This window comes from Gambusia affinis, linkage group LG23, assembly GCF_019740435.1.
Source record: "Gambusia affinis linkage group LG23, SWU_Gaff_1.0, whole genome shotgun sequence".
NCBI lineage: Eukaryota > Metazoa > Chordata > Actinopteri > Cyprinodontiformes > Poeciliidae > Gambusia > Gambusia affinis.
The window spans coordinates 2,425,945-2,453,705 of record NC_057890.1 but is presented as its reverse complement, the minus strand read 5'-3'; the positions used below and the strand labels follow the sequence as shown (position 1 = coordinate 2,453,705).

The following is a 27,761-nucleotide window of genomic DNA, read 5'->3' as shown; positions in this document are numbered from 1 at the left end:
AGCGGTTCCTGCCTCCCCGTATAAATGGAGGCCTTTCAGGGTTCCTTTGACTTGGGGGTTTTGGCTTCAGCTGTGATGTTTGGTTGTCTTTAAAATCTGGCGCTGACTTGACTCTCTCCGCTCTACTCATTTGTCTAATTTGAGACAAAGTTCTTTGATCAGAATCTACCTTTGATTTGCGTGGCTGGAGGGTTGATGCAAGAGATGGTAGATATGTGATTTTCCTATTTATAGTGAGGACTGTTAGAAAAAGCTTGACCAAGTGATATTACTCAAACAGAGAACAACAGTCAACAACAATAGGTAAGAAAACAACTGACCCATTTATTATTTACCCATGGGATACAAGCACTACTGGACAGAAATTCTGGAGTGGAATGCTTCTAATTGGAGCACTTATGTCGAAGATTTCTAATGCAGGCCAATATAATCCAATGCACGTTTTTTGGATGATATCAGACCGATTTCCGATATCAGTATTGGATCGGGACAAATCAAATTTTCACTCTAAAAATGTGAAAGAAAATGGTACGGCATCTTGTTCTCAAAGCTGTGAATAATGGAGTGATTTTAGACGATGAAACTCTCCATTCGCCCGTTGCAGCTATAATTTTGCAGTTTGCAGGTTTATGAATAATAAATGAATCTTTGGTTGCAATAGCAAGATTTCAGATTGAAACTTTGATAATATTTCAAAAATACATTTATTCAGTGGAAGAAATTTTTATTTATTTATTTTTTAATCCCAGAACTCAATACAACAATGAGAAATTTCGGCATTCCTATATCACTGGCAGAAATTACACCGCTATCCCAGGGCTTGCAATTAAATAGAAAAGCTACATTATATTGCAACTCTGCAGAGCTAGGCTGCATGAGACAGCATTAAAACCCAATATCATCCATCCACCAAACTTTACACTTCAAAAAAATCCATACAGAGAGGCTGTTCATTCGTCTCATCAGGGGACATGTCTCCACTGCTTTAGAGTCCAGTGGTGACATATTTCATTACTTCGCCGTGTTGTTGAAGTCAAGGTTTGGATTCAGGCCATTCCATGATGTGCTCTGATCTGCAGCTAATCTGAAGGTCACAGGAAGTTTGCAGTTAGAGCTGTTGCTATGACTGCAGGTAGCTGGGAACCTCTGCTCTGCTGACGCTGCTCTGTGATGTTTCTGCAGGTAAATGGCTGTTGCTCCTTTTTTTCACTCACTGTGGAATGTTTTACAGTAATGGTGGGCGGATCTATCCAAATATCGAATCCATAAATACTAAGTCAGTATCAGTATCGGATCGATACTTTAATTTCTTGACTCCCTCTTGACATTTCCATTTACTTTTGTGTTGCAGTTTTTCAACTCTACCTTAAAAAAAAAAAAAAAAAGATTTTAGATTTATTTTTTACAGAAATGACAACTTTTTGCGCTTTACTTAAAGGCAAACGCACACAAATGAGTTGTGTTGTATTTCTGCTTTTCTTGTAAATATGTTGTGAAAGTATTTTATAGACGTTGATATATGAAACTCAATTAACAAAAATTATTTGTATCTGTATTGGCGATATTGGCCCTCTATTTATTTGGCATCAGATCAATGACAAAATTCGCAGCATCACACCTCGCTCTATCCGGTAGCGAAAAAAAAATGATGAAATGACTTATTTTCACAGGTGGTTTCTGTTCTTGGCAACATTCTGAAATTCAGTGAGCTACTGTAGCAAAAAATATAAATATCTTCATTGTGACAATACCTTTCCAGCTATCTGATATGAAGCTTTCTCACATTTCCAGCATGCGCAGTAATTAATGCGACCTGTATGGTTTCTTCTAGTGAAATTTTGTACTCTGTTGTTCCAGCTGTTGCTAAGCACCGTCTCTTTGTCAGGTGAGTGTAAAAGGGAAGGACACAAACACTTTTGTGTTCAGCAGATATGGCTGTAGCTACCTCAGAGCTGAGAGAACATCATCACATCGTGACATGAGACAGGAGAAAACATTTTCACTGAAGAGCAGAGAAAAAGACCAAACAGCTGCGCTTAAATATCATACAGTGACGAGGAAATGAAAGGAATTTAATGTAACGAGATAGGGATCAGAAAGTGTTGAGCGTGGAAGGAGAACGCCCCCTGCTGGTGAAATTATAGTACTATTTAAAAGCAAATCAGCCCACAGCTTATTAGGGAAATTGTAGACAGAAATTAAACAAGAGAGTTAATGTCCACCAGAAAAAAAAAACTCAAAAATTTTTAGATTAATCTCAGAAATGTTCTAGAACAAAAATAAAAAAGGAAATTTGTGGAAATTTGAACATTTGCGAGAAAAAGAAACAGATTAATCTCGGAAGAAAAAAACCAAACAAGAACGTTTCTGAATTTCAATAGCTAAACATTTTCAACTTTTTAAACGCAGAACCTTTTAGAGACTGATCTCAAATGAATTTTTGACAACGTCCCTTTTTTTTTTTCTGGTGGAAATGTACTCCTTTGTTCTGTTTAGAATGGCCCTAATAGGCTGTCATAGATTTTTCTTAAGGTTTTTTTTGGCTCTGGTGGCCTTTATTTGAAAGCGCTAAGACAGGAAAGTAGGAAGAAAACATCACCAGCCTGGGAATCGAACCTGCAACGGCTGCATCAAGGACTAAGTCCTCTTTATATGTGTTATCCTTAACCCCTGCTCCACCGCATCACCCCTGTTACCACACATATTCCTCTCTCTGAGTTGGTCTGATTCCCGTCAGGTCCCATTTGCTGCCAGTGTCGTGTCGCTGGATGATCCCACAGGCAGGCAGGGACCTGCGGCACATCACAGGTTCCCACACCCCCCTTTAAAGACCACAAAAGAATTCACACTGGCAGCAGATTACCATCAGGCTGCCAGTGGCCTGGTATGCAACACGTGTTCTGGACTGGGTCGAGGAGGGCAGTGGGGGGATAAATGTGAGCGGCAGGACGTTTCAGGACGCAGAGAGCTGCGAGGGGCCCCAGAGGCTGACTGACACACGGAGGAGGGAAGAGTTCAACGGGTCTTTAAGGAGCCCATAAATCTGTACTTACGAGGTGAAAGCTTGTTGAACATGGCAGAGAACTGGATCGGAGTGAAGGGTGTTAGAGATAAAAGCAGCAGTAAGAGGAATGAAATGTTGGACGTGTTACGTAATGCTGGATCTTATCTGAATTGCCTTGGTAAATCAGCGGCCAAGGACCGGATGGTTGCAAAGTTTTCAGTGAAAACAGCACAGCGTTTCATCTTCAGCCTCTCATCCCCATGAGTTTTTATTTTTTTATTAAGATTTGTTAGAGATTAACAAGTCATGTTGTTAGAAGCGAGACAATCTTGAAGATGCATTCAGTGACTTGTTAACCTAATATTAGCTAAAATAGATTATCATACTGGGTTTGCTGCTAGACTGACCCGCAGGAAACTTCAAAAATCCCAACACTTTCTTTTTTGAGCTCTTGGAACTTTATGTTCTTAAAATGCTTCCACAGGATTTATGCACTTTATCTGCGCATAAATGTGGCATCCACACGGCTACTATTCTGTTTTGTGTTTATTGTGCAGACAGGCATGTTAGCTCTCTTGAAGACTTGTTTCAGGTTATGAGGTGACTAATTTTAACAAGGCTGAGGAAAAAGAAAAAATTAATTAGGATCTGATTTATTCGGGGAGTGAGGCTGTCTGTACCAACCAGGCTCTATGACCAAAGCACCAATAACCCCACTGCTTAAACCATCAACAAACTGCAATAAACTACATTTGTCTGAACCAGTCCTTCTCTGGTCCGCCCCGACCAGATTTGTCTCCATCTGCAGATCCTGTGCGGTTACTCCTCGTTTTATGGAATAACTAAGTTAGGTATTGAAGACTACATTTGTTGATTGCTCTTCCACTGACCTAAATCCTCAGGCCAAACTCCTCGAACAACATCATCTCAAACCCCATTTTCAAACCCTGACAGGATCATAGTAGTTGGTAATATTATGAGCTGCAAATCAAATAATTTTTGGTCAAACCTGGAGGTCCAAACCTTTTTTTTGAGTTACATTTCAGAGGAACTGGCTGCCCAAAGGCACATAAAGACATCATTGGAGCGTCGACCACAGCTCTTACGCCCCCTTCAAATTCACACCCACATAGAGAGGAACACACCACCAATGGAGACACGCCCAACGTGGTCACAACCAAACCAGACCTGCTAGAGACCTGACAATGGTGAAAGGGCTTCAGTGAATCCTTGTGGGAACCACTCACAAATGAAAGAATCCTGTTATAGTGGTGAACCTTTCCAGGGCCGAAGTTACTCCAAATAAAGAATCAACATGTCATCCAGGAAGTCTCAAAGGAACCCAGAATCACATCTAAAGGACTTCAGGTCTCACCTGCCTCAGTTAGAGCCAGTTTGGTATTTAACAACAGGAAAGAGAGATTGGGCCAACATGTCCTGTATGGGAGAGTCAAAGAACAAAACCACTGCTGAATGAAAAGACAAAAAAAAAAAAAAACATCTTGATGATCCCACGGACTTCAATCTGTGGACTGACGGATCAAAACTGGAACTTTTTGGAAGTTGTGCTACGACATCCAGTGCAACACTGACCACACTTTAGACAAATATATATCGTACTAGAAGTCAGACATAGTGGCAGTACTGTGATGGCCTGGGGTTGATTTGGAGTAATCTAGTGAACTATTAGCTCTGTTCTCTAGTAAAATATCCTGATTGTCTGGCCATAAACTCATGACCTCAACCTCAAGAGCACAAAAAAGCAGAATGAAGGTTTTGAAGTGGCCGACTCTAAGATACTGTGGCACGACAACAAAAATGCAGAATAAAACCTACCAGTTTGCAAAGGGAGATAATGCAATTATTTAATTTGGGGAGCAATCAAATTTTTTTCATTTTCCTTGCTTACGTTGAGGATGTCTTGATTGGTTTATATTTCTCTTAATGACATAAATCGTCAATTGAAAACAGTTTTTGTATTTATCCAGGTGTTTGTCTGGGGGGGGGAAAAAAAGAGCAACAATAGAAGAAATTTGTCAAGGGAGCGCATATATTTTCTGATCAAAGCATAGCCGTCTATAGTTTTCTACTCAGATGTGCAATTTTCTCAGAAATAAAGGACATCTGGTGTTGTTTGAAAAATAAAGTGAGCGAGTGTGTTTTATGCATCCGCAGCCTAATGTGGTTCATTTCAGAGCGTGATTTAAAATAGGCAGCAGATGAAAGGAAGCGCTGCAGTCCAGCAGGTTCCTCTTTGAGGCAGCTTGTAACACGCCGAGCTTCATGCCAAAAGGAATAAAACAGAGAACTAATCTGAGATGAAGGGATATTTAGGATTATCACTGCATTTTCTGATTGTTGCGGGTTTTCTTTAGAGACCTGGGATTTTTCCCTCAGTGACCATAAATGGAGGAAAAAAAAAAAAAAAAATCGCCTCATGTTGAAAAACGGAGACCAGAGGGCAAGCACAGGTATATTAAAAGTTGTTCCGCTTTATTAACCGAAATCCTGTTTTTCAGACAGAAAAAAAAAGAAAAAAGAAATTCATAAAATAGAGATCATGTGAATAATAACAATATTAATGATAAATTACGGAAACACAAGAGATGCATCGCACGTCTCACAAACAAGCAGCCAGACATTAAGGTCACATGATCACTAAATTTACACACCTGAGGCACACGAAAAAAGTTGGTTTCCATGCCATGTTTACAGCGATATACAGAACATTAATACACTGAAAAACCTCACGACACCAGCCGTCATTCAGCGGAGAGGAAGGAACACAGTGGACCGGATGACTGCCGAAGGAAATCCATGCTGTACACACACACATCACATTAAGAGTTAGCTTGCAGTATATGGCAAGGCTCTTTGAATGCATATTAGTTTCAGTTAGTTTTAAACGTTATGATCAATAAAACGTAGCTGCATTGCGTTTTTATTTTTATTTTTATTCTTCAAAGAAGCAAAACAGGTGCACAAATGCTGGAAGTTAAAAGTAAAACAAAACAAAACAAAAACAAGACAAAACAAAACAGGCCAGCAGCAGGGCCGTAGCAACCTGCCGGGCTGTTCTGGGCTGAAGGACAAAGTCTGGGCCCCCTCAGGACACCTCAAGATACTACTGATGTTTTTAAACAAAAAATTCATCAACAAGTGGCAAAATATCCATGTTATAGGAAGCCCACTCTTAACTTAAACAGTAAAGATAAAGAACTGACACAATTTGTTGATGGTGGTCCAGATGGAACCAGAGGTTTTTGGGCTTTTTTCGTAATTAAATTCAAAAAGGGGGAAAATTGTTTACTGCACAAAGAATTAATTTTTATCGTTTGGACAAATATTTAAAGACAATTAAAACCGCAAAGTTAATGTGGAATTGGATTACATAAGAAAAAAAGATTATATTAAAAAAGAAGGTTTTGAAGTGGCCTATGTTGCCTTTAAAGGCAACATAAAGACTTTAATGTTGCCTTTAAAGTCTTTCGGTCTTTTGTCACACCTTGTCCATATTAGATCATGAAGTAGTTTCTTTTCATTTTACTCAAGGATAACCTGAGTAAAAACAAAAAGTTGTGTTTGAATTTTGTGAAAAAGTAAATGCCCCCTAAACCTAAATCCTGCTTTGTGATAACTTGCATTCAGTCTTTTACAATTGTTTTACTTCAGTAAATGGTTTTCAAGCAATAATGGCTTGTTAACGGTCATGCCCTTAAATGGACTGAGGTTTGGACATTGACTAGGCCATTGCACAAACTGTATTTTGTTCATTTTTGAGCCACTCACTGAACTTCCAAAGCCTTAGTAATGACTTTGTTATAGATTCCAAAAACTTTACTTCTGATCCTTTTTGCTGTCTTTTAACCTGCTTCGTGCTGTCAGACAGGTACTGTATAACGTGTTTTATTATTCTACAGGTCTGTCGGTAAGCAGGTATGTGTGCTGCTAGTGGAACCAAACCAGTTAGTTCAGGATTTGACAAGGAAGGCAATTATATTTTCACATCGGACCAACTGGTTTGGACGTTTTTGAATAAATAAAACTTTTTACTCAGGCTAAATCATGTAACAGTTGCAATATAATTGTTTGCATAATAAATATATGAGCCTTAATTTATTTATCTTTATTAAGTCAAAATAACTTTTCAATTATTTTAAAACTTATTGAGGCGGATCAATAAATTTCCACCAGAGGAGACTGAGTGTTTTGGGAGTGCCTGGTCATTTGGTATATCACACTCCACTAATTGTTGCATGCAAGGCACACCGGCTCCATCCTGTTTCATTTTAAACCATACAGAATATGATATTAAGATGGTGATCATCCTTAGGTTAATATCGCACACACTAGAACGTTGTTTTTCTAACGTTTGCAGGTCGAACTGGTGAAAGGAGTTTGAATGTCTTTGCACAGATCATGAGACTCCTTGTATAAAACACTCCTCGCTTCACAAAAACTCCACAAGTACAATCAGTTTATGAAAGCACTGCTAAGCCTGAGACAACATTTTCAAGCTTGGTTCCAAACGACTCAAACATCAAGTGTGTCAAACTAATGAGATTATGTTCCTCAGCTCGAAAATAGAGATCACTGAAACTATACGACACCAAGTCGTCGTTATGTTTTCGCTCAACTCCCAGTTTGAAGCGAAAAGAAGAGAAGTGACATCCAATGCTCTCCTGACAGAAATCAAATGGGAAACCTTCAAAAAGAAGAAGCAACAATTGCTGAGTTTCTATGCGAGGCAGGAGAGGCCACGGACACAGTGATTATAGTAGCTAAAGGCTAACGCACCGCTTTGTGAGTGATGTCACAGCTTTATTGCGTGGAACACAAGGGATAGAAATCCTCATCGCTCGATTATGGCTTTTCATACTGGTGTTGCATGCTAAGCAGGAGTAATCCCTACAGTAAAGGTAATGAGATACATTTTGGTCCATCTTGAAACAGTGAGAACAGATAAGGAGTGACTGCAAGAGTGAAATTACAAGACGCTGAATTTGCAGAGCAACTTCTGAGGCATGATGGGGACAAACGGGGCTCTGAATGGGCTTCACATATGGGATCCACTTGATCTGACTAAATACAACTCACATAGGCAGAACCAGCTGAGAGCTGTAGCTTTGAGTTGAAATGGAGATTAAGAAAATCAGTTACACATCAGGGACCCATATGGGCCACATTTACATTTTTACCCATGAAGTCAGTCGTCCTGCATCAAACCTATAAATGATCAATATAGGGCCAAAATGTAACCCTAAAGAAATTCTCGAATGGCCCCTTTTTTTGCCCGGCTTGCCACCACAACCTTAAACAAATTTATGAAATTGGTTATCATGGTGACTCATAAGGATCCACAAAGTCACGTATGGGTAGGTGGAAAAGTTAAAAACAAATTTCAACCAGTAGAATCCAGTTTACCTTCTGTCTGACTCTATCATTTCTAAGCTAGCATAAACTTGAAATATTAGCTGCTTTCAGATGCTGTCCGGTTAGCTTTGGAACTAAAAAGATGGCTAGAACAGTAACACAAGTTTGAACTTTCTTCAGCTCAAACTTGGACTGTATTACACCCACTATTAAATACTATTTGTCCTGGCTTATGGGTAAGCATAGTTTGGTCTTCATACAAAAGACCAAACTATATTTGGGACATAAAAGCTTTTTGCACATTATTATGGGACCTCAGATATAAAACAAACAAGTAAAGGACTTCATCTGTGAAATAGTTTGAGCTTTTATATGCCAAGTCAAAGAAAGGGTTTAAAACAGACAAACAAAGCTTACAAGGGTCTGCACTGTTGTGTATTATTTTTATGTGTTTGTGTGTTTCCTCTATTTTAAGGCTTTTGCATCTGAAGTTTTAAAGGTTAACTTTATTAGCAGGGGTTTTTTATGCTATTGGTGTGAATAAAAGCTGTTTGTATTAATGCAGCAATACTGTATTTCTATTCAGCAGTTGAAAAACATCTCAGACTAAAAATGTGTAAAAAGTAAGGGTAAATATTGATTAGGTCAAAGATGATTCAGGACAGTTAGCGCTGTTAACGTTATGACGTCAACAGCGCTAACTTCTGAAGAGCAGTATGCTGCTCTTCAGAAGTTTCTCCCTTCAAACTTCATACAAAGTGTCTGCGAAGGTATTATGATGCTAATTTATAACTGGCTAACAAAATCCTCTCAGTTAGCATTGACTAACATTTAGGCTAAGCTACACCAGCTTTGGTTTATCAGCATAATCAGCATTATCAGCATTCTGCTTGGTCATGTATTTAAAATTTATGCCCAGTTAAAAGCAAATCAAGTGGGAAGAATCATTTTAAAAGATCATTTTGGTAAATTGCTGGTATTGGTAAAAACCCCCCCCCAAAACAAACATTTCGAATAACTTCACTGTAAATGTATTAAAACTAAAACTGCACAAATATGACTAAAGTTATGTGTTCTGTCTCTGCTTTGGAACATGTTTATATAATGTTTGCTAGTACCGTTGATGCTAGGAATCAGGGTGTCCAAATTGGTTAGCTTGACGGGGCTAACGAAGCTAACCACTGAAAAAAAGCTCCTCTGAAATGAAGTATTTTAAAAACATAATAGCTTGGGTACAACATTTGTAGAGATTCCCAAAATGAAGGACAAATTCGGAAAATTTAAGAATGCTTTAAAAGAAGCACATTAATTTATTGACACAGTTAACAACAGCTACTGAGTTGTGTTCGACCAGACGGTTGATTTTCTAATGCCTTACATAAAAACTGAAAACCTTAAAACTGGTTTCTTAAAATCTGCTTATTTTTGCTTCATGGCACAATTGCTGTTATTGCCCATCAGTGAACTGACCCTCAGCATTCTTACTTATTTACACAAACTATGTAACTATGATTCACACATGCAACTATTTAAAACCAGAAAAACAGAGCCACTGAAATTAATTTATCTTTAGTAATTTGATAAATATTCAGCTGTGTCAGCAGCAGGATCATATTTCTATTCTCAGTTTAAATTAGTTGATTTCACTTGAACATTAGCAAACAACAGGATAATTCAAACCCTTTTAAAATTTAAATAAATGTGAAATATTAAGCATCTTGTAAATGTTGAAATCTCCAACAGAGAAAAACAGTTTCTCTGTTGAATTTCCTGGACAAGGGCTAGGACTAGGGCTACCACCGATAGCTCAAGCAAGGAGAGGACAGCCAGGACGCTGTGGCAACCACAGCTATCGTTTGTGAGCATAAAGTATACTGTGTAAGAAAATATTTACTTTTCAAGCTTTAGGAGTCAGTAAAAAATGTCTACTGATGTACGCATATCATGTTATGCTAACCATTATCTCTGAATGATCCTTCTGTGTATTAATTGTTGCTAACTAGCTTCAGCTGATCAAGTTAAATGCCATTTTGATAGCTATGTTAGTGTTTAATTGTTAAGCCATATTTGGTTAAACACCAAGTGATTATGTAGAGAAAAAAGGTAAATATTGTGGTTTTTGAATATTGTGGTGACAGAAATTACAGTATATATATATACATATGAATGCTGCCTGAAATCTAATATTTTGAATTACAGTTTTTGTCACACGCTATCAATTGAAGGCAGACTGGCCTCAACATAGAGCTTCTTAAGCCCTCCACAGCGTGCTGGTTTGATAGGTCTCCGTGCCACTGCTGTCACATAACATTTCTCCTGACTTTCTTTGCCTCAGTAGATGAATAACAACAGAAATCCTCACCGTATGAACTAAAATTCAAGCTGAGGACTTTGCTACCATTACTATTGTTTTAGATGGAAGCTGTGACTCCTGCGCCCAAGTATGCAGATGTAGAGTCATGACTCTTCCTTACCTTTCAGCTACGTTCTCAGCTCTATGTTCTTATTGTTTTCTTTGACGGAACTGGACAAAATCTCACTCTATAAGTTAGAAAATTCTAATATTTGCCCTCTAAAGCAAAGCTGCCGTTCAGCCGTGGGTTTGAACGACTTTTTTCCTCGTGTGAATGACAGATGAATACACAATGGCTGTATTGTGTTTGCAAATCTGACCTTCACCTAAGCTCATTTCTCTGAAAACCTGCAGCACGCAGGGAGACGAAAAGGATTTCTGAAGCCAACTCACTTTCCAGGAAACATTTTAAATAAATCACAACTCTCCAGGAGTTACGACTGCCTCAGTTTTTCAGTTCGAGTCCATATATGGCTCTGAATTCCAAAACAAGACGTATCGCGGAACACCTGTAAACTCAGCTGACCAGGGCTGCAGAGAACAGAGAGGAAATATGGAACATTCCGGAACATAAGAGAACCTTTTCTGTCTCGACTGAGCCTCGCTGCTCACCAGTACCCAGCAGAAGCAGGTGCGATGTAAATCCAGCGTGACAAATGGGTAAAGGTGAAACTAACCGAGCTTAGCAACTGAGCTGCGACGGAAGACGACGGCCATAAGCCAGGACGGCATTCGCACCGGGTAGAAATGTTTCTACCAGCTGACTGTTTTCCTGACCCAGTGCAGGGGGGTTTCTTTATATCTGCCATTGAAAAGCACTTTGGTAAAGTTAGGCCAGGCGTAGAGGAGTCACTGCGTCACACTCTGGATGTCTGAGAAGATCTGCGACTGCTGGCTGAGGTGCTTCAGAGCTCGCTGGTGAACTGTGACCGTTTGGTACGTTTATGTACACCGAAGTGGAACCGCCTTGCCGTCTGCAAATAACCCGGAAGCTGCGTGTCACTTAAAATGGGTAAAGATGAAGAGAGACAAACAGGAACACATCTCTACCAGCTGCACAGGGAGGATGCAGAACGATAACATACCAAGCAGCACAAGCTACCACATGAGGATTTTCTGTAGTTACAGCAGGCAGAACTAGAAAGGCCAGACTTCCTCAAGTGATCAAACCTGACAGTGTAAATGGGTACAGTGACAGTTATGACAAAATTCATGAAGCTGTGAATAAACATCTTGTAAATGTCTCAATTTTACTTTGTGTCACGTTACATCCATAAACTCTAATGGTTGTTCTTATTTAAACCTGTTTGCTTTTTTTAACGCTTTTCTTCTGCTTACAATTAGAAGCAGTTGTTGATCTCTGCTGTAAAAATCTCAATACAATACAGTGAAGTTTGGGGGTTTTAACATGACGAAAGTGTGAAGAATAGTTTTTAAAGGCACCGTATTACCTTTGAAAGTTTGGCTCCTTCTAACTTCCTCTTAGATCCTGAGGATCTCTTGGCCTTTCTAGTGCTAACTTCACTAATATTCTGAGAACAGCGGATGGACAACTGGATTAATGCAAAGAAAAAACACAAAGCCGAAGTTCGGAAGAGAGAAGAGACTCCTTTACAGATGAAGCTTTTTTCATTTTTTTAGTCTTTGACCTGACGTCCAACATGAAGCTCGAGGGAGGCGGAGCTTCTTTAGTCAGAGAAGAGGCTAGCGAAGGACTGCCGGAGGCTGCGGATGGTCTCGGCCTTGGCCTCGTCGTCGGTCAGGCTTCCCCGTAACGTCTCTGTGAAGGTGTTGGTCAGTGACTGGGATTTGCTGCACAACAGAAAGAACAACCAGTCATAATTGGGCAATTAGGAAAGGGCAATGGGGAAGAGCACCGACAACCCTTCATCTAGTTTGAGGAGAGAATCCTGCAAAGGACAGAGAGGGGAGCCGAGAAAGCGACTGAAGCATCCCCCAACGATGTTTTTGTTGGTTTTACCCACTTTGGACTTTTTACACCACTGATTACAGACATGAAAAGATGACAAAAAGCCGGCGCTCTGCAGTTTGGACTTACTTGAGATGAGGGGACTGTTTCTGAGATCCAGGCCCAGAGGAGGCCGGGATGGGGCCGGGCTGGAAGGCCTGGCTGGGAGAGGTGGTGGCGGAGCGTGCTCTCTGAGGCGAGCCCTGGGCCGACTGCGACGGAGAGGCTGAAGCAGAGCGGTGTCCGCCTGGAAACACACCTTGTGTTTTACCTCAGGGTGTTGACAACAGGTCAGCCGTTACACTGAGGATTGAACTCACCTCGCCTGGGCTGAGTGGTCTGAACATGGAGGGACACAGAGAGAGAGAAAGGTTCCATTTTTGGAAAAGACATTTTTAAAAATCCACTGAATCTTCTGGCGTTTGATGCATTGCTATATTAATAGTAGTTAATTAAAGGTCTAGTGAGTGAGATAGACGGACAACTAGTGTTTTGCATCCTATACGTCACCTTTTAATTAACTGCAAAAAAAAATTACACTCATAAAGAAATGCATTAAATCCCCTAGTATTACAATACCGTTCATCATATACATTGGGAAAATATTACTAAACTGTAATTTATTATTTTTGCTAAGTCGAAAAACGGATGGTTGAGATTGTTGCTTTTAATGCTCAAAATGTTTTTTTGTATCATCAATAAATCCTGAACTTATTATTCAAAATATGATTGAATACAAACACTGTGAGCTGTTAAGTTGAACAGTTGCACTGTTTAATATTACTAATTATACAGTAATGTTGAATAATGTTGTTTTTTATTTTTTGTGCCATTTTTATGTTTGCAATGCTGAATGCAATAACAGTTTGTGATTATTTCATATTTTTTGTCATCACTTATATAATGATCACAACGAAGAGTTAAAAATATTGGGCTATTTCACCCAATACTGATAACCATTCCAGATATTTTTTTACATCAATCCCTCCACTTAAACAGTCTGTGGGGATTCTTGATTATGTAGACAATAAGCTCAGAACATTATCACATTGATTTCAATTTATTGATCACCTGGAATCCCAAGTGTTAGAAATATAACACAATTTAATTACTGGGTTTTTTTTTCTTTTTACAAAGGCTCCATAAACCGTCATATAATAAAAAAAGGTGTATGTTTCTTGTACAACAAACATCCGTAAACAGAATTGAAAATGTTGCTTATTTTGGCTGAACATACAGTAGTTTTCACTTAAAATCTGATGAATTAATTACAGAACCTGCAATAAACTTGATTCAAAATTTGAATTGAGTCTCACCACTAGCAGAAAATCAAAATCACAATTATTGTAGGTCAATATAACTTGATTTTATAATTCCTTCAGAGGAACAGATATGTATTGCACTAACAACTGAACATGTTAGCAAAGTTCTGTTTTATTCCATTTGGACTTTTTGGCACTAAAACCCATCAGTATTGAAATGAGTTTTATGATCTGAAACATTTCAGTTTAAGAAAAAAAAAATCTCTCTATATATATACTACCAATTAAAAAAGTCTAAACTATTAGGGTTACCTTTTTTAACAGCACTCTTTATGTTCATATAGTGGCGATTACATCTATTACTGCTTTACTAGTGAGCACTACAACCTTTCATGTTGCATTTTATTTAAAATTTTAAACTTTTGTCAGCCTGAGCCCTTCTAACAGCTGCAGTTTGTACCTTCACAGCAGAAGTCTGAGGTGTAACAACTCCCAGCAGCACCTGCGCCATCTTGTTGATGACCAGCTCTGTAATGAGCTGTTTGTCCTCCTCCACGTGCTCACCAATCAGAGGCATGGAGCTGTCCATCACCTGCAGACAGGAAATGTTAACAAAAAATATTAACCCGCCACTAGATGGCTCTGTTGTATCACTTTGAACTCAGAGCGTTCAGTGACGGTGAATAAAGGCCAACATAAGAAAGATGAGTCAGTTTTTCAGGTCACTCTGCCGTTGAGGTCAGAGGATATGAGCTTTACAACCCTCTGCAGACCTCAAGTCCAATTAAGAGCTGGATGGGATTGACTCCTCTGGATGTTCCCAGGCACTGTTTACCAGAAAGGCCCTCAATGTGGATATGTCCCAGTATGTCCTCCTAACTGGGACAGCCACTTTGGTTTCCTACAGTAGTTTTTATTTGGATATAAACTGGGGCTACCTCGCATAATTCCATGGGTTTTTTTGTGTGTTTTTTTAGCCTTTCATTTTGCTCTAATAATAACTTTCACGGACTGAAGCCCAGATTTATATGCCTCTGTCATTTAGGTAAACTTTAAACAAGCTTACAATTCACAAACCTAAAATAGGTTACTATTACCTTACAGCGTAAACACTCAAGTCAACAAAATTCCGTAGCCCTCAGGTCATAGTGCCGATGTACGGACTGTAGGAGGCCTGGAGACCCGATGACTTCCTCCCTACAGACCATAACAAGCACCAGCGGGAAATGGCGACCGCTGGTTCTGCTGGCACCGCGGCCGGGTGCGACACTGATTCCCGCCGTGGCGGTCGCACCGCGCCCCGACCGCAGGTTGTAAACACGGCTCCGGGCATGGATGCGTGTGCCGGTCCTCTGGCTCACGGTGTTTTCCCAGCAAAGGCCAGTCATGTGTTACAGCCTCGATAGGCAACTCCTTGCCGTGGCTTTTATTGGCGCTTTTGGATAAATACTGTCTCAAGAGGGGTCCTGTACTGTTCTAAACATCCACAAGATGCTGTTTGTTCAAGTGCTACGTGACTTTTACTAGCATAAAAACAGAAATGAAAAGAAGAAGAAAAAAACAGTTAAGGGATGTATAAATTTTTACTGAAGTAGAATGCTGTACCTATCTTTGCTAAGATTTTTCGTGTGCCTCGGTTCAGATCACAGACATTTATATGGAACCTTTAAAAGCTTAAAGTAGCAACGTTAATTTGAGCTTTTATCTGTTAAGACTATAAAGGAGAGCATTAAAAAGCCTGCATACATATTCAATAAATTTGAAAGTGCTTTCTGATGAGTCTCCTTTGTCAGATTGAACGTTCCTTCTAAATCAACAAATGGCAAAGCTGCAGTATATAACATTTATATATATATTTTTTTACATATTAGTTGAAATTGTCACAATGTCGTAACAGTATATAAGACAGACATCCTGTGAAAAAAACTGAGCTCTTTTGCCTTCTAGTACTAAAAAAAAACAAAAAAACAATTATAGCTGGGAGGAGGGCCTTAGCGTTGTCAAATCTCCCACTTTGCTCTCTGGTACCCTGCAGTTAGCAGAACATGTGAATGCTATCCTAGTTAGCATGGCCACCAATGACAGCGGATAAGCAGTTTTCCTGGAATGATACGTTGTTTCTGTGCCATTAGCACATCTAGCATGATTGATTGACAGTGCTAAGACCCTCCTCCTGGCTCTGATTGGTTGTTTTTGGAGTGTGGCGCAATGTAATGCACTAATTTTGCTTAATTAATTACGGATATTTTAATTAATTAAAATTTTTAATACAATAAATCACTTTTTATTTATTTATTTTTTTTACAAATAAGGGTTCCAACAGGGACCTTTGTGTTCACACGTTTTGTGAATTTGACGCACAAGCGGCAACCATTAACAGCAGTGAAGAAAAGCAAAGCTGCTTCTCTTGGTCCACTGGGGGGTTTTGTGGCCTTGTTGCCTCAAAAAACAATTTGATGGGACACTGAGTTGGATAAGCCTAAAATACCTCTAAAAAAACGTAACAGTTTTTCTTTTTAATTTCTCAAATAAGGTTAAAAATTTGGAGGACTTCGTCAGGTAGCTGGAGTAGCAAGTAGCTAACAATAGATTGGCAGTACATTGGCTAAGTATGGAAAGATCTGATGGGAAAGTGGTTTTAGAGGGAAGAGACACAACCAAACACATAAAAGAATCATGAATGCAGAAAAACAAAAACACAATGTGGGAAACTGAAAGCGCTAAAGCACAAATTAGAGCAATTCTTTCCCTGTTTGGGTCCGTTTTCTTGGCAAACCCTCTGGTGGTGAGGAGGGGTGTGGCACTGTGTTTTGGTCAGTTAAGTCATTGCCGCACAGGACCGAGCAGAGGCCTGGCAAACCGTCCCCAGGCTCCACTTCAAACAGTGTGTGGTGGCAAGTGGAGCCGGGATCCACCCTGCTGATTTATTAGGATCCAGAGTCATCCAGCAGAAAGCCGGGGCCGCTGCTGGAACACAGAGGTGTTGTTCTAGGCTTTCACAAAGCAGGAGAAGTCCGTCTGTCTGGACAATGCAGTCTGTACCATGGGAACGTTTCTGGACACTTTTATTTTGGAACTTCATCAATCGCAATTGATGAGAATTCTCTTGGCGTTATGGTGGCATCCGCTTTTGACACTTTAATCCTCAAAGCGTTTTTTACACCCCTTTTGAAATGAAAGTTTGTTTTTCACTTAAAAGAGTAAGATGTACAACAAGCTGCAGTGAGCTGGTTGCATTGATGTGCACAACTTTAAACCAACACTTTGTCGAATCACAAGATTTTCCTGATGGTCTCCTTTCTGTCCCTTTGACAGAAAAGTGCCAAAAATTTAAATGAGGAGAAGGGTACAAAACCCCCAGACATATATAGAATATACACTGTGAACACTCATGTATTTGTGGGATTAGTAAGCATAACCACCTGTGCACAGCTAAAATGTCCAAATACTCGAAACCTAAGAACTGTCTTCTTTTAATAGTTCAAACGTCAAATATACTTTATATGCATTAATACACACCTTGGAAATAGCTTTAGCCCTACAGCAGAAGCTAACATTCCCCGTCTTCATTAGCTCCGCTCTCTGGGGATCAGCCAATCAGCAACAAGGAAAATGAATGATACTCCTGGATTGGCTGCTTGTCAAAGCCCAGCCAAGTAGCTAATATTTTTTTTAAATTTCACCACGTCAAGCTGCATTTTATTTTCAAATATTTGAGACAGAGTCATTTTTCCATAAAATATAAAACTAAAAATCATGTACCACAAATAGACAGTGGTCCATCGCCTCCTCATCAATAACTGGAGAAATGATGAGACAACCATATTTTTACTGAACCTTGATGTTCCTCCAGAATGGACAAAAAGACAACATGGAAACCAGTCAGGGAGGTCAGTGAGGCCAAAAGCTCGACTGTTAGCATTTGAACAAAAAACAAAAGCACTTGGCAACACAAAACAAACAGCACACCCATGTTCTCTTTCCACTGTTTAGTAGAGCTGTGGAAAGAAATTGAGTAAGATTGTGCATATTTTTGACAGTCCTGGCATTACTGTAACATTTAAACATGTTTCCACATTAGCACTTAAAAGTATCAAAATGCAGCTGAGCTATCACTTGTACTAGTTTTGGAACGTCACAAAGTTCTCATCCAGACACTGCTTAAAGTTTCGACATCGCATCGTTCCATTTATTCACAGCTGTCCTGTGAGGCCCTAAACTCAAGATTTTGTGACGCGTCTTTACAAGATGATTAGCAGAAAAACAAACAAACGTAATCAGAAAATCTCCCATTAAAAGGTAGATCACTTTCGATTCAGCAAAAAAAAACAAAAAAAAAAAACTATCTAAGTGTTATATGACCCAAGTTGCTCCGTTTTTGTTACATTGATGTAACGGCTAGATAAAGAGAGCAGCTGCTCTTGTAAACATGGTTGTTCTGGTACTAAAGAATAATGGACTGGAGTCCTGGTCGCCAGCTGGGCCATAAGCACCACCTACAGGGCCGCAAAGAAACATTACATTTTAGACCTGTGAACCACAAGGGGAACGGGATGGCGAAGATTATCAAACGAAGCCACTGAGATACCGAGTGTGTACGAGTCCCTCAGCAGCAATGCTTTTTTAGGGAACTTGGTAGCGGTAATGCATGAGTCAGACGTTTAACAATCTCCACTAAGTGGATGAAGATTTCCAGCCAGCTGCTCGCCTGTGAAAAAGCTTATGGAGAAGATTTTAAAACACAGAAGCATGACGAAGCTGGTTCCAACCGGCCAAAAGAGGAAGAGTTTGTACAAGCTCAGTCCCGACTTTATGGAGTACGACGTTATAAACGCAGTCCGAGCGAAGAGAATACTGTCGGGTGTGGACTGTTCACCCAAGCATGAAACCTTCAGAACCAGGGACGGCCTGCTGACTTGCTTCAGTAAGCAAGTCAGAAACCAACATGCGAAATGTGCAGAGGGTCTTCTTAAGATCCTCTGACATGACAGGAAGTTCTCACCACAACGCCTCTGGTGATAGCATGGCTTGCTAACCTTGAGGACCTGCTTTTGTCCTTAAAGGAAGTGTCATGATCTAAAGGTGTTGGAACTTTAGTTTCATTTGTGGTTCTGGTTTGTGATCACTGTTAGATCTTCCATTTTAGTTCATTCCTGGCATTCGCTTAGATTGTGTCTTTGCACGTTGTACTTATTTTCTTAATGTTCGTTTCAGGTTCTGAATTTAAGTTTTCTCTTTATTTCTCATCTTTCCCTCAGTCTGCCATCTCTTTGTCCTTCCCAGCTGTTTCTCAATTTCACCTCTACTTTGCCCTCTCTCCAGCTGCATCTACTCACCTGTGATTAGTTCCTCTGGTTCTCCTGTGATTCTCCGCTCCATCCTCAGTGTTTATAAATCTTCCTTTCTGCACTGTTATACACGTGTTCCTCAGTCTCTTGCCATTTCCCCGCCAGTTTTCTGATCTTTCTTTCTCATCAGTGTCTTCCCACAGTCCTTTGTTTATTTTTCAAATTAAAAGCTCTTTGCTTTCTATATCTTCCTGTACTTGGGTCCTATCTTCTACACACCATGGCAGGAAGGCTGTAAAATATGAAGATTTCTGCTGAGAAGCCGGAAGAAACCTCTGAAGGATTTTGAAGTGTTTCTCAAAGAGATGACTAAAAATAGTAAAACACAATTGAAATTAACCAGAAGTCCTAAACATCACCATTCAGGTCGACGCATTAACAATACTTTTTATCTTAATACTTCCACTATCAGTTTCCACCATAAATGAGATGGAGTGCTACTCGTCTTTAAAATAAAGCTGATAAAGTACAATTTACGGTTTACTGAGGTACATTCCTTTTAAATAAGTATTTCTGCAGAGAACTATGCGAAAGTACATGACTGTTTCTGTTCAGGTTTTACGTTAGATTTAACTTTGGAGATCTGGAAGTAAAGATCAGAGTCTGAACAATGGAGCAACAATTAAAGCAGTCAAGTAAAATTCAGACTAACGTCACTGTTATTCAGCATTAAACTGCATTAAATTACTATGACATTGCATCTCTGTGTGCAACACTAACATCATTTAGCATTACATCATTCTCATATATGACGTTTTAATTCATGTCACATGGCTGATGTATTAAATAAAAGCGGTGGCTGCTCATGCTGAGCCAAGTCTCGTCTCCCCTTCTTGAGGTGCCACAAAGTTGCAGTTCGCAGCAGATTTAGTCAGCAGCAGTAAAGAGTTAACCCAGAGCTTCTGAGCGGCTCGTTACTTTTTTTTACGAGGGAGAAGTCGCACCGCCGTTGTCTTGAACTAAAACCAGAATCCAAGGCCGATGCGCCGACATCTCTTCTGCGGTTTGCTACATTGCATCATGGGACGTCCAGACGGGGCCGGACAGGGTAGAGCTGCTACTTCGCTGCGTAACCGCTTTCTCCGTCCAAAACGCTGAGGCAACGCTTCTCCAGGGAGGTGCGGGGTATTCGCCGAGACAGTCGGAGTGCTTTGTCCACGGCTGACCTCACCCAGCGGGAGATAGAGAGCAGGGTGACGTCCTGCTCTCGGGCTAAATACGGGCGAGTCAGACTTCAACGCAGAGCAGCTTGTTCTAGAAACTGATCCCCACCGTCCAGCTGCTCGTCTCTAGCCGCGTTTCCGTTACAAATGTGCGCAAATCTTTGGTGATGTTATGCTAATGTAAAAAAAAAAAAACAAAAAAAAACGCAGCTTTGCAATTGCTGTGTCCGTTAGATAAGAAATGATATTAAAATCACATGTGAATAAGTTGGTCCATGCAATACGTCATTAATATTGTGTTATATTAGATTGATAACTCAATCATGGCACCAGCCGTCAGAGGAGACATCAGCATCTGATGCCGTCATCCAGAACATGTTACTGTGCTATATTATCTTGAGCTGAGCTGTTAGGAAGTCATGATAGTCATGAGACTGTCATAGGAACAGTCTTCAGTCAGAGGCCTTTTCAGATTCATTGTGAGACTGACTGCTACTGGAGATCCTTCCTGCCCCCGTTATCTTCATCGCCAGCCATGACTCTGAAGATACTTGACATGAGTTACCACAACATTTCATTTCCCTGTTTGATGAATACAAATGAAGTATTTCTGAATACAATTGACTCAAAATTTGCTTCAACAAAGCGTTACTGTAAGGGTGCGCACACTTCTATATCCTGTACAAAAAGTATTAGAGTAATTTATCTGGGAGTTTTGTTTCATTACATAAAGCTGACATTTTTAACAGGGGCATTTAAAAACCACTCTAAAGAACCACACGGAAAAAAACAAAACAAAAAAAAACTGTAAGAAGTTCTAATTGGAATAAATACGGTAGTTAGATTTTGTTTGATGTGTTAAATGTCACTGACACATGGCTGCTGCAGCATTCCTGCAGGAGGAACCCGCCGCCAAACACCCAGCGGCTTCAGGGCCGCTCTGCTGGCCTCCGAGTCAAAACTGAAACTCCAGCAGGGTGGTAACCACACAGCGGCATGACACAACCGCTCACTTCTGATGTTGTTTTCATTGAGCTGACTGTGTTTGGTCTACCGACTAATTATTCTTTCAAGGCTCTCTTGATCATGTGCCACCAAGTTTGGCTACACCCATGTCTGCTGTTTGTCACCATGGCCCCCAGACTGTGACCTTCCTACTTGTTGGTATAATCAGGAAAAAAAACAACAACAACAAAAAAAAATATACACAAGACAAAGTCCAAGCTGACGTTTCCAGCCTGCATTCAGTGCTGTGAAAAGCTATTTGAACCCCTGAACAGATTTCTTTTCTGTTTTTCTGTTACACATGTTTGAGATCATCACACAAATATTAACATCAAGCTAAAATAACATGAGCAAATACCAAAAATGCTTTTTAAGTGAGGATTTAATTTAGTAAGGGAAATCATGTATCGAAGCCTGTGATGGGACTAGTAGAGAAGGAAAAATGTAATTATGAGAAGACTGTGACACCAGAATAAAGCCATAATATTAACAGAATAAAGTCCTTTCAAATAAAAAAGGACAAAATACAGTTGCAATAATACAAGACTAAACTGATAATATTGTGAGAAAAACGTTGTTTGGGAATTAAGTTATAGTATTAAAAAAGATGAGAATAAAGTCATTACAATACAAGAATAAACTCAGTATTCCTAGAAAAAAGTTGCAATGTCACAAGAATAAGTCAAAAAAATATGAGGGTAAAGTCAAGATATTACCAGAATAAGATTGGATGTTAAAAGAATTAAGTAGTAATTTTATGAGAATTCCAAAGTGAAATAAAAAAAAAATACAAAAAGAATATTCAAATAAAAATGAGTAATCTTGAGCCCTGTTGGAAGTTAAACTCTGGGATCTATTTTACAAATAAGTAAATGCTTCATCTTTAACATATCAGCATCGAATTATTATCAGTAGCAGTTCAAACAACTGAGTGCTAAGAAGAAAAAAATCCCCAACTAGAAAAAGTAGTTGCCTCTTATGTTAAATCTTATTTGCTCTCATAGCGACTTTTTGTTGGTCATTTTATAACTTTCTTCTGGGAAAGTGGAATCTTTATTATTCTTATTATCTTTATTGTACGTTAGTCGGGAATGCATTCCAGGTTTTAGATGTTCGAGGGAAAACTTTAGATGTAGACGTCTGGTTTGATAAAAAAACAAAACAAAACAAAACCAAAAAGAGAAACAGAAGAAATCCATAACTGGCCAATTAGTTTTTCACAGCACTGTGAGTAATAGACCTGCGTAAAACGGCTCCCGCTGTTGCATAACGCTGCAGGTTTCAGCCGCCTTTTGCGTCAAACCCTTTTCTTGCGTGTTGTTTTTCGGGAACGCACACTGACCTCGATAATGTAGTCGTTGCCATCTTTTCCGTGGACAGCTTTCACGGCGCAGATGTCGAGGCCACCAAACATCTCAGCACAGGAGTCCACCCACATGCGATATCTGGACGAGTCACACAGAACCCCCCCCCCAAAAAAACAAAAAAACTATTCAACAACCAGCAACGATTGGAGGATCGGAAAGTACACCCAGTTATAAAACAGCACGTCTGTCAGAACACGTCCAAACCTCTCGGATTTCTACTCAGAAACTGACGGCAGTTATGAAATACACGTTTGTCAGTGACGGTGGACATTCTCGTGGGAAACTTCGGGGCGGCTGACCTGTCCGTCATTGCGATTTGCTCCAACATGGCAGAACCCGTGTTGGCCTTCCAGTTGCCAGAAATTGACGTTCTCCTGAAAATTCCCCGCCAAAAAAGAGAAACGGATCAGAAAAGAAAGAAAGAAAAAAAAACCCAAGCATTTAAACAGCTAACCTCATGAGACAGCTATCACACGTTCATCAGTGACGGTGACTGCCGTCCACACCTACGATGTTGTCTGTGTCAGGAGCCAATTATGGGCCCCTGCTTTTATTGGTGAGGCTGGAGGAAATGGGGGATCAGATAAGTTCTATCATTTTCCTCTGGTTTTTCTGGGGTTTTTTTAAAATGTTTTTACTGATAATTATCGAGATACGCAGACATGAAAATTAGAAGGGTGTTCACTGGAGGTTTTTGCTGCTTCATGCTCAACTAACTTTGCAGAGAGTTTTCTGTTGCTTCCAAATGGGTGTGAGTTAAATAATACAGGAAAATGAAGTTAGCTACTAGCTTGTTCTGACATCAATTCCTGGTTTGTACTACAGGATTTTTTTTTTTTGTTTTTTTTTTGTTTTTTAAAGCCTTTCGGTCGTAACCACTGACATTACGACTGCAAGTGTTTTGAGATAAGTTTGTTTTTTTTATATATATAGTATCTAAGATTTTTTTTCAAAACACAACATACAGAAATCATACACAACAGTATAAAACACACATACATATATATATATATATATATATATATATATATATATATATATATATATATATATATATATATATATATATATATATATATATATATATGAATCAGATTATTATGTAAGAAAAAATGTACTCTTAGCAGTACGACAAAATGAAAACAAAGACAACAACAACAAAAAAATGAGAATAATAAAATAAAATGAAAAGGAGTCAGGGTAATTCTCTAAATAACTGGCTACTCTCACTGATTACCGTTTACACTTTAGGATGGTACTTCCTGTCTATAAAGGCACGGGACTATATAGACTTAGAGGCGGAGTGAGCATTGGGATCAATCTTAGGCGGAGTGAGAAGGTCCAAAAACGGCTGCCAGATACTACAGAACTTATGAGCGGAGCTCGTGATGTCATACTGCAATTTCTCCAAATGGAGTATCTCAGCAAATTCAGTTAAGCACAATTTAAACTGAGGAACTTTGTCAGATTTCCACAATTTTAATATTACTTCCTTGGCTATTACAATTCCACCCACCACCCGTCGTTTTGCACAGAGATGCTGCGGTTCCTACGTGAAAGAGAACATCCACATGAAGATGCTTTGACCTAACTCCTTTGTAGCTCTGACTTCATGTTTGGGACATTGTCTCCTCCAACCAGATGCAAATCCTTTGCAGTCTTCATGGGTTTCCTTATATTTCAATCTGTCCATCTTCCCATTACCTTTGACCAGCTTTCTCAGGCCTGCCGAAGTCGATACTTCAATGTTCCACCGTGGGGATGGTGTGTTTGAGTTTTCCCCCAAAAGAATGGCAATGTTTTTGTTGGGCCATATAAAATCCTTATAAAGCACACTAAAAATAGTAAGATAAAGATATCTGACAAAGGGGAATTAATATGTTTTTCAAGGCATTGAGTAACATCTTGAGTCTTAAAAAACTTAAGAAGAAGACATTCTCTGTGACAGACTGGCGACCTGACCAGGGTGACCCCGCCTCTCGCCCGGAACGTTAGCTGGGGATAGACACCAGCAACCCTCCCGACCCCATTAGGGACAAAGGATGTAAAGACAATGGATGGATGGATGGATGGAGAAGACATTCTGCCCAGGAATTGCACTTAAATTAAATTGTAAAAATACAATCATCAGCTCTACGCTTCTGGTAATGTTCATGTATTCCTCTGGAGACTTCCATGCATCTGTTATCTCTAAACTCTATCAGACTTTGTATCAAACCAAACGTAAGGTAAACCTCGTACATGTAAGCCTTGTAGTTGCTGCCAATCTTCTGAATGCGGATGTCGTACTTGGACTGGACGTAGGGCTCAGTGGTGGCGTAGGTCCCGGCCAGGGCCACCACGCTGGTGATGTCCTGGAAGTCCTGCTGGTTCTCCACTTTAATCTGTGGGAGAGACGCCGCTCATTAGCGAGGGGCTAATCACGAAGAAAGGCGAATCCCGCAGGAATCTAACACTTGTACACAGGCTGAGCAATGAAGGGTCCCTGGATGGAAACACGGCCAGGGGCGGCTTTGAACTACGTCACTATGGAGTTATTAGGCTGTGGACTGTAAACACCAACTGAAGGGAAATGATCAACACTCAACACGTCTGCAACACGACATTCTTTTTTCACAGCATACGTTTGCCTGGTAACTCCTCTAAACCATTTGCTTTCTGTTCAAATTTATGCCACCACATCTCTACTGAATGTAGGTCTGCACTTTGTTTAGGCCATCTTATAACCTTTTTTTTCCAGTTTATTTGCTTCATTCACAGATGGCCTTGTCCTGTTGATATCTTAGATGTGCTTGAGCTTAAGCTACTCCTACTACGACCGTGGTTTGTTGTAGTCATGTCACATCCGTCCCTAAATGCCTGTTTGTAGGAGCATCGATTTTAAAGCTCTCATTATTGGTCTATAATGTGGCACATGGGGTAAAATGACTCATACTGAGTTGCTTGTCTAGTTTGAACCATGTAGACTCCTAAGGTTATCACAGATCTTCTCACTGATTGTTCCCAGATCTGGACCTAAACAGGCAGCATTTAGCTTCTGTAGTAAGCAGATCTACAATACAGACCAAAAGTTTGGACACACCTTCTAATTGAGTTCAATTAGAAGGTGTGTCCAAACTTTTGGTCTGTACCGTATCTCGAGTAATTTGTTATTTAGAATATGTGATGGAGGATCATTTGAAAACAGCATTTTATATTCACTCTGGCTTTGTTTGTGAGTTACAAAAGGACGCCCAGCATTGGCAGGCGTTGGGGACCAGAATCGCCTGGGAATACCTCAAATATAAAAATATCGATGATACTGCCAACAGTAGAGTCACCTATTTGCTTAATTTGGTAAATTTCCTTTATGATGTTAAACAATTAAATGTGGAAAGTGCTACCTAGTTACAAACAAATGGGAGCGTCTGTAGCTGAGGTTGATGATATAGCTCATAAAAACTGTTGGGGAGAAAAATATTAACAACAGACCACATGTTTTGGCAAGTGTCCTTCATCAACGTCATGCAAGCCGAAACCTGTTGCTATGACACTCCTTGTTTGTTTGTTTGTTTGTTTTTTCTCCTTCGTTTTGTGGATTTAAATGTTGCACTAAATGAGGAAGGAAAGAGCATCTACATGAAAAACTGTACGATTCTGGAGGTTCTCGGTGGTTTCTAAAGCCGTTCAAAGACAAAGTCCAAAAAGCACCAGGGTGGATCAAAGAGCTCCTGTTAGCAATGACGCAACAGAAGCAACACTAGAATAATAAATAGGGGGAAAACTGAACACGACAGAATGTTCCCAAAACTGTAAAAAAGGTTTCAAAAGCAGGGCGGGCCATTAATGTGATCCCACTAAACAGTGTTGTTACTGTCATAGGATGAAAATACTTGTTAAAACCAACAGCTGAAGCAGCTAATAAGTCATTTGGTGTCACAAATTAGCTTAAAGCACAGAGGAGCAAATTACTGACAATGACACAACCATGACTTAGCTACACACCCTCTGAACTCTTTAGAATCTGACGGGTAGAACAAAGGACTTCATGGATGCTCTTGAGCTTTCTGGAATATTCTCCAGTCGTTAAATCCTGACAGGATTCCACCAGATAGATGAAAGTGGAATCTCCCCGTCAGAATGAAATAAATTGTGAAAAGAGAAGCTATCTGATAACTTTCCTTTTGTCACAACTATTGTGTAACTCCAATAACTTCACACAAATAAATAATAAATAAAAACATTTCCTGTCAGGAAAGACTTGTGTATTGTTCTTGGGGGCGTTATGTAACCAGTAGACATAACAGGGATTTTGTCGCAGCAGTCACTTTAGTCAGTCAAACTGTGAAAGATGAGAACAAGTGTTTGTTTAAAGTCCTCTGAGAGGCTGAGTCGGCCCGCACCACATCCGTCTGATTTCTGTGTCCTGTCGGAACCAAAGACTCGCCGAGGCTTCTGCAAAAAGACGTCGGCTTTACCGGAGAGGAATCGAAACAAACCTGCGAGTTTGTCTGGAAATTCTGAATGTTACCGTTCAGTAACATTCAGACAAGAAGAGCTAAAAATACCCAATATTTATTTAGATAGCGTCTTAATTTGAACACAAGGTGTCCTTTCAGATACATGCTGCATATATGTGAGAAATAATGTTTTAGCTCCAACTCCGTAGGGTTCTGACTCTTTAAAATGTTTTTCTGTTGCAACTGGAGATAATTAAAGAGAAGAAGGGTTCCAAGCATTAAAGTCAACACGGAAACTTCAATACATGATCCAAAAACACTCAAATACAACAAAGATAAAGGTTCAAATGAACCCATATGAAAGTGTTTTACTGTTTTAAAGAGCTCACCTTTCCCATACCAGCATGAGCATGCCCCATCTTGACCACCACAGGGAACGAAGGGGTTGTGATCTGCAGACAGGATCATCATCACAAAA

General features: G+C 39.8%; 1 protein-coding gene across 1 annotated transcript in view; it reads right to left on the bottom strand.

Moving 5' to 3' along the window:
• Window positions 1-5,476: 5,476 nt before the first annotated feature.
• Window positions 5,477-27,761, bottom strand: part of LOC122826824 (synapsin-3-like) — a 99,492-nt gene continuing 77,207 nt past the window's right edge. The window contains exons 7-14 of the mRNA XM_044109161.1: window positions 27,673-27,735; window positions 25,086-25,228; window positions 23,144-23,218; window positions 22,820-22,922; window positions 14,422-14,553; window positions 13,020-13,038; window positions 12,790-12,946; window positions 5,477-12,542 (exon numbers count right to left, since the gene is read on the bottom strand). Coding sequence (XP_043965096.1) covers window positions 12,419-12,542; window positions 12,790-12,946; window positions 13,020-13,038; window positions 14,422-14,553; window positions 22,820-22,922; window positions 23,144-23,218; window positions 25,086-25,228; window positions 27,673-27,735 — 816 coding nt within the window. The 3' untranslated portion in view covers window positions 5,477-12,418. The remainder of the gene's footprint in view (window positions 12,543-12,789; window positions 12,947-13,019; window positions 13,039-14,421; window positions 14,554-22,819; window positions 22,923-23,143; window positions 23,219-25,085; window positions 25,229-27,672; window positions 27,736-27,761) is intronic.